This window comes from Euphorbia lathyris, chromosome 10 (assembly GCF_963576675.1).
Source record: "Euphorbia lathyris chromosome 10, ddEupLath1.1, whole genome shotgun sequence".
In the NCBI taxonomy this organism is placed as follows: domain Eukaryota; kingdom Viridiplantae; phylum Streptophyta; class Magnoliopsida; order Malpighiales; family Euphorbiaceae; genus Euphorbia; species Euphorbia lathyris.
The window spans coordinates 47958582-47966302 of NC_088919.1; the positions used below are offsets into that span (position 1 = coordinate 47958582).

The following is a 7721-nucleotide window of genomic DNA, read 5'->3' on the forward strand; positions in this document are numbered from 1 at the left end:
CGATCTTTCCATATCATACCGTTTTCTTGGATTGTCGTAAAGAATCTTGACCAACTTCTCTTGAGTTGGTTTCCGCCACTACGCATTTCCATAACAGACGATCTGATTTTTGATAAGGTCATAGTTCCTTTCGTACTTCATGTCTACGGATTAAGCTCCTGATATTTTTTATTTTTATATGAATTGAGTCATTTACTAACAGTTTAGTTAACAGAGCCATCCATAATAAACTCAATATGTGTAAAAATTAAAGATATTAAGACTATTTAATTAGTTTGCATATGAATACAATAAAATGAAGTATGAATAGCAACAAAAGGACCCACTCACCAATAGATCCTTTTTTTTTTCTTTATAATCAATTATGCTCTTCCCATACTCTTACTCATCCATGAAACATTGCCTTTCTCTCTCTTTCTCTCTCTACACATCACTCTTTCTCTCTCTTAAACACATTAAAATCAATCCCACATTTGCTTTATTCCTCACCATTTTCTAACCATGCCTTTCTTATTCTTACTATTTCTGATTCTTTTCATGGTCCCTTCTTCATCTTTTGCTGAATGGCCACCTTCTCCTGGCTACTGGCCAAGCTCTAAGCTCAAAACCCTCAGTTTCCATGAAGGTTATAAGAATCTATGGGGTTACTCTCACCAAAGAGTTGACCAAAATGCACTCACTATCTGGCTTGACAAAAACACTGGTAATTAGTCTCCGCGTTTCGTGTTTGTCTCCGTTTTCATTCATTTCCATTTGCCAATAACATTTCTCGGTGTCCGTTTTCCGGATGCTCTGAAACATATGTTTAGTTCAATTGTACTTATTTACTGTTTGATGACAGTGTTTAGTTCAATTGTACTTAGTTACTGTTTGATGTTAACTAAACATAAGCAGTGATTAATGTTTAATAATCGATTGGACTATCTTATATTAATCTCTGACAGGAAGTGGATTTAAATCGGTTAAACCTTTTCGATCCGGGTATTTTGGAGCCTCCATAAAGCTTCAAACTGGATACACAGCAGGAGTTATTACTGCTTTTTATGTGAGTTTAATTAGTTAATTAATTTTGTTTATAAATATAATTAATTAATAGAATAGAATATAATATTAAAATAATAAATGCAGCTATCTAATAATGAAGCACACCCTGGATATCATGATGAGGTGGACATAGAATTTCTAGGGACAACATTTGGGAAACCATATACATTGCAGACAAATGTGTATATAAGAGGAAGTGGGGATGGAAAAATTATTGGAAGAGAAATGAAATTTCATTTATGGTTTGACCCAACCCAAAATTTTCACCATTATGCCATTCTTTGGAGTCCCAAGGAGATCATGTGAGTTTTTTTTTTTTTTTTTTTATTGCTTTTTTTTTTTGAAGAAATTTACATTGCTAATATAATCCTTAATTAGTAAAAAAAATTCCACTATAATTATGATCAAGTTAGTTATAGTTAGTTAGTGTTTCTAGTTGGAGTTAGACGGGCTGCGCGGGGACGATAAATAGTTCCTCTATCCTCGTTCCCAATTATTTCGGAAAATTTAGATGTTTTCAATCATTTACTGGGGGAAAATGTTTCTCCACTCTCATTTTGTCCAATTCCACATAGGGATGGAATTCCTCACGAGAATTTTATCTTTTATTTTTTTTTCTTTTCTTTTAAATAAAATATATTTTAGATGAAATAAAACATTAAATTAAAAAAGAACTATAATAATTCAACATTTTAATCGAATGTAGTTTTTTTAATTAATATTGTAATTATTTTTTAATGTATAAAAACTAATATTATTATTTACGTAATATATGTATAAATTTATTAATAAATTCAAGATCCCGATAAAGTCGGAGATCAGATCCCTTTGGAACACGAGGGTATTTCTCATCTCCATCTCTATTTTAATTTTGGGGACAAAAAATTCCTCATCCTCACCCTAGAGGATATTCTTTTCGAGGATCTGTTGAGGCGGATCCCCAGCAGAGATGAGGAATCTCGGTCCTATTGAAGACCGTAATTGAAGTCTTTTAAGAGTTTATTCCTTTAAATAAAATCTAAGATTTGAGTTTTGAGTAAGACAAAACTAATAGTAAAAAGAGTTTTTCCTCCTTTAATAAAGATCTCGGTGAGAATATGATAAACAAATAGTATAACACTAAAAATATAATTAAATATGTATTTTTACTACATGTTTGGTTCTCCTTTATTTAAATCTTTTTTTGTCCTCATATTTTTATCTCAAATAGTAGATATATAATGTTTGGTTAGAATTCAAAATAACTTAGATACTTATTTTTTGAAAATATCATTGTTTACTCGTAATTAGTAGATACTCTAAACAAAAAAAAAAAATTGAAAATATTAAAAGGAGAAACAAACGAGCACTAAACCCGACTTAAATTAAGCTAGTATTTTGTTTTGGGTAATAATTGGAGTGGTCACTATTTATTTTTAAAAAGTGAAATCTAATGATAAGATTAGCTAATTTTAATTAATCTATTATCTCTGAAATTAATGGTCTAAATCAGGAGTTGGATAGGATTTTTTTTTTATGAAAGTGAGTAATGTACATTGAAAGTAGATAAACAGAATCTATTGGACTAATCAAATGGTCTAAATCTAGCTTTTGTTGGCCACTCAATTTATATAAAATAAATATTAATTACTTTTCATATCAATGAATCATTTCATCAAAAAGAGTGCTTCATTTTCTTTTTCACATTTTGTCAAATTAAAATATAAATTATCCCATAACTATAGAATCACCCATTTCAAAGAAGTAAATAATTAATAAATTTGGTAAGTAAAAGCTTAATATGCGTGATTATAATTAATCGAAGATTAATTCGTTAAAATAAAAATTAAAACTTAACCAATAAAAATTGGAAAAGATTACAAACTTAATTTGTTTTTTTATTATTGAATTTAAACTATTATGAAAAAATAATATTGAAATAATAAAAAAGAATAGGTGAATTTGTACTTTAGAGTAATAAATTTCCATTAAAGTAGAGAAAGAGGTAGAAAACAAATGGAAATGACAATTTGAATGACAAAGTATATAATAGAGTAGGAGTTATTGGTAGGTGAAATGTCATATTGTGTCTGTATTTATATTTATGTTTGGTTTGATTTGATTTGAATATTATTTTTGCCATTTTTCAGATTCCTAGTGGATGATGTGCCCATAAGGAGGTACCCTAGGAAAAGTGTCCAAACCTTTCCACTTAGGCCAATGTGGGTTTATGGTTCTATTTGGGATGCTTCTTCTTGGGCAACTGAAGATGGAAAGTACAAAGCGGATTACCGGTACTTTATTAATTTTTGACACGATAACATGATTTACAGAAGAAAGAAAAATATAACACAATTAGTCTGAAATCAAACTGGTTTTGGACCATTCAAATACAGACACATCAATACAACTGTTGATGTGTCAGTATCTGAATGGTCCAGAACCAGTTGGTTCTGGACCGCTGTAAAAAAAATTCGATATCATTTATGTTATATATGATCAGAATAAAATACACTAATGATCCCTTAATTTTGGTGTTACTAACACAATGACATTTGAAGTTTAAAACTTAATATAAACGTTCTAAACTTTAACATACTAATATAGAAATTCAAATAACCTTTGATCGGTGTAATGTAAATACAGGTTGACCATGTAAATTGTCGGTAAATCACATAAGTAAAATACATTTATGACCCTTCAACTCAAGGGCGGAGCCAGAGGGGGTGAGGAGGGTCGGCCGACCCTCCGGTCCTGTCGAAAAACCACATATTTAATTTTTTGAAGTAGAATTTATTTTTTTTTTTCATGATCTAGCCCCCTGACGTTTAGGTCATGGCTCCATCACTGCTTCAACTTTGATGTTATTAACATGATAGTCCCTAAATAAAGTATTGTGTTTTACCGACAATCTACATGGTCAACTAGTATATACACTCATCAACGGTCATTTGAACTTTTATATTAGTATATAACGAAGTTCATAAACTTTTATGCTCGGTTTTGAACTACAAGCCATCATATTAGTAAGATTAAAGTTAAGGGATATCAATGTATTTTATGCTATATATTCATATAAATCACAAAACATGATTATGATGTAATTAACTGTTTTGATACTCTCAATGATAGGTACCAACCATTTGTAGCAATGTATACCAATTTCAAAGCAGGCGGTTGCTCGGCCTTTTCGCCCGCTTGGTGTCGGCCGCTTTCAGCTTCACCGTCTCGGTCAGGCGGACTCACAAGGCAGCAATATGGAGCCATGAGATGGGTTCAAACTCACCATATGGTGTACAATTATTGCAAGGACCCAAAGAGAGACCATTCCTTAACACCTGAATGCTGGCATTAAATTAAAATGCAAATCTTGGACAGATACTATATTTTATAATTTTTAGCATGCCAATTTTGCTAAAAGTTATAATACAAAATGGGGGAAAAGAAAAGGGTTTCAATTATGTGCTTTATTTTTATTGTTTTATATTTTTGAAGGTGTCTTGAGATGGGTTCCACTTGCATTGGAAGCAAAAAAAAAAATTTATGCAAAAGGGTACTTGAGCGTCCAAGGCCCAAAAGAGGATGAAAATATTTGGGGAATTTGTGTGTGATTTTATCAATAATATTGTTCATTTTTCAAGGAAGAGAAAAAAAAAATCAAGAGCATTCTATGTTTTTTTTTTATTTTGGTTGATTAATCTACTATATAGCCAAAAAGATCAAGAGATTTCTATGTTGAAATAAAAGACCATGTTTTATTAACTATTCTACGAACATAAAGAATATCTGGAAAATTAACTGATGAATTAGAGAGATTAAAAATTGAATGGCCAATATGGGAGACGGAAATAGTGTTTCTATTATCTACTATAACATATTCAAGTATATTATATTCTGAATGGATATTGAGATTCCCTAAGTTTGCAGTTAGATGATGAGTCACTCTTGAATCTATGAGCCAAACATTCGAACTTAGTTGCTGCCATATTGGAAGCGGGTTTGATGTTGTTTTGAAAGTGCTGACTCTGTTTTGGAGAGGGTGATTGTTTTGCAATGTGATTTGTGCCTTTGAAATTGTGACATGTTACACTACGAACATCAAGAGGTGCAGATATCGAGTAACTAGGGCGGCTGGAAAACTAATTTGAATAATTTAAACAACCACAGTTATTTCACCTCGTTCCACAAGCTAAATAATTAAACGATAGGGTGAAAGATTTCGGTGAAGTTTCCCTAGCGAGTTGACGTTCTTCATTTAGCACAGACTAGTAAGATCATCAAAGGTAATCGACTTAACATGAGCCTCTAAGGTGTGTACAAAGGGTGTGTACGTCAGACTGAGACCATCAAGAGTGCATTCAATGAGAACGTCTTTTGACACTGAGCTCTGAAGAGTGGTTAATTGATCGTAATATGCTTAGCATTTTTTTTTTTTGATAATAATACTTCAACACTTCATTAGATGATAAAATACATCATGAAAATAGCAAGGGATAAAACCTTACACAAGTACAGGCTAATGCCTAATATAACGTCCATAAAGGCAATAAAAGAGCTACAAAGAGCAAAACTAGCCATAAAAGGTACAACTAAAATAATAAGACGATAAAACGCATACTTCTCACAAATCCAACTCCACATGAAAGCTACTGCAAATCAATCGTCATCATTTAGTTTCTTCTAACTAACTGGATCTGAGTCCTTTTTACTGGTGCAACCCCGTAGATCTGTAGATCTACGTATAAAATAACACGTTTCAACTCTTGATAAATCTGAAAAAAGCGTAAACGACAGAGATATAGCTAACAGATGCGAATCAGATGGAGAAAATCCGATGAAAAGTATGGATCTTCAAGTGAAAACAAAATAAAACACTAAAAAGCTAGGAAAAAGGGAAATACAACCATAGATAGGAGGAGGAAGAAGGAAGACAACCTTCCTTCTCCCTCCTCCGACTAGATCTGGCTACTTTGTTCTAGCTTAAGATTGCACAAAAACAAGTTTGGAATAGAAAGGAAAAAAGGAAAGGGAAGAAAGAAGAAAGCAGAAGAGGAGTTGGGAATAATGCTATTTAAGCTTTCCTTCTATTGAAGGAAGTCTCTCATACAAATAATTAAACATCAAATAACTTTTATGCTTAGCATTTTTCAAATAGGCTGAAATATAATCATTTTCATGCCTTATATCATGTAACTGATGTTTTAGATCACGAATTTGTGATCGTGAGCCTATAGAATATGCCTTAACAAGCTTATACCATGCTGCAACAGTCGGTTTAGCACCAACAACTTGTGAAAAAACACTTGCTGGTAGAAAGGAAAATATCATATTGAGAACCTATTAGTCTTGTTGTTCTCTGGCCTTAAATGCCAGATTAACAGCTCCGACGAGCAATTCCTTAGAAACGGTAGGAACAGTTGCATGATGTGATGTGCCAACCATTGTCTTTTCAAAAGTGATCAAACAATATCCTTTTTTCTCTTCTAAAAAACAAATAGAATAACTAACAGAATTAACGATATTGGGCTAAATTATGCAATTGGCCCCATAACTTTACAATCATACGTGACAATTCCCCCTCCTTTACTGCATTCTTATCTCCAAGAATGGAAAAATTCTAGAAAGTGTGCTTCAAATGTAGCAAAGTCTTCCCATGTAGAATCAATGAAAGGAAGTCCTCCCCATTGAATGAGGAGCCGAGGTACTGATAGATAACCCTTGATGGCATTTCTGGTGTTCAGAACCTTTTTTGAGAGATAATGAATTCTGCATTAGAAGTAGGAGGCAGTGTAGTAAGGGGAGACACTACTGGTGCAGGTTTCCTCTTTAGTAATGAAATATGTAAAACATTGTGGATGCGAAAAGAAGTATAAAGTTGTAGTTTATAGGCCACCTTGCCGATTTTGTCCAAAATCTTGTAGGGTCCATAGTACCTTACTGAGATTTTGAGTGAAGCTCTAAGGGCCATTGTAGATTGTATATATGGCTGAAGCTTATGAAACACCAAATCACCTATTGTAAACTCTCTATCAGTCCTTTTAGCATCTGCAAACTGTTTCATTCTATTTTGTGCTTTAATAAGGCTCTCCTTAAGCCGAGTTGTCACCTTAGCTCTCTCTTGTAGTAGTTCCTTCATAAAAGCTACCTGAGAAGTTTGAGCGGGAAGTATGGGTAGTTTCTATATAAGGCTTAAAAGGGGGGCATGTTAATAGAGTTGTGGTATGCAGAACTGTGTCATAACTCTGCCAACCTTAACCATTTATACCATTTATTAGATTGAAGAAAACACATGCTCCTTAGGTAACCCTCCAAACACTGATTTAATATTTTGGACTTTCCATTTGTTTCAGGATGATAGACACTGGTAAACTACAGTTGAGTGCCCAATAACTTCATCAGTTCTTTCCAGAATACCCTTGTGAAGATTTTATCTCTATTTGTCACTATAGATCTATATATTCCATGCAACTTGAAGATGTGATCCAAAAATTATTGGGCCACTATTGCAACATTGAAGGCGGTGGGAGAGTCTAATAAAGTGCCCTCCTTTATAGAACCTTTCTTCCACAAGAAGGATAGTGTCAAATCCATAAGATGTAAGGAGCCCTTCTATGAAGTCCATGGCAATATCTTGGGAATTGGTAGAGGTTGAAGAGTCTAGGGTAAGCAGAGTGGTCTGCCTTACACCTTAAGCAAGT

General features: G+C 33.0%; 1 protein-coding gene across 1 annotated transcript; it reads left to right on the forward strand.

Annotated features, from left to right (window-relative positions):
- The first annotated feature begins 379 nt into the window (after positions 1-379).
- LOC136209903 (probable xyloglucan endotransglucosylase/hydrolase protein 32) lies at positions 380-4785 on the forward strand. The gene is made up of 5 exons (XM_066001532.1): positions 380-703; positions 945-1045; positions 1129-1346; positions 3174-3317; positions 4156-4785. Exons 1-5 carry the CDS (start codon positions 502-504, stop codon positions 4376-4378), a joined length of 888 nt encoding a protein of 295 aa, XP_065857604.1. The 5' UTR covers positions 380-501; the 3' UTR covers positions 4379-4785.
- The last annotated feature ends 2936 nt before the right edge of the window (positions 4786-7721 follow it).

Bases quoted from the DNA above. Each gene is read 5' to 3' on its own strand.
- LOC136209903 (XM_066001532.1), top strand. From the start codon at position 502: ATGCCTTTCTTATTCTTACTATTTCTGATTCTTTTCATGGTCCCTTCT. The intron at 1,046-1,128 runs GTGAGTTTAATT...TAATAAATGCAG, and splicing joins GAGTTATTACTGCTTTTTAT to CTATCTAATAATGAAGCACA. The intron at 1,347-3,173 runs GTGAGTTTTTTT...GCCATTTTTCAG, and splicing joins TGGAGTCCCAAGGAGATCAT to ATTCCTAGTGGATGATGTGC.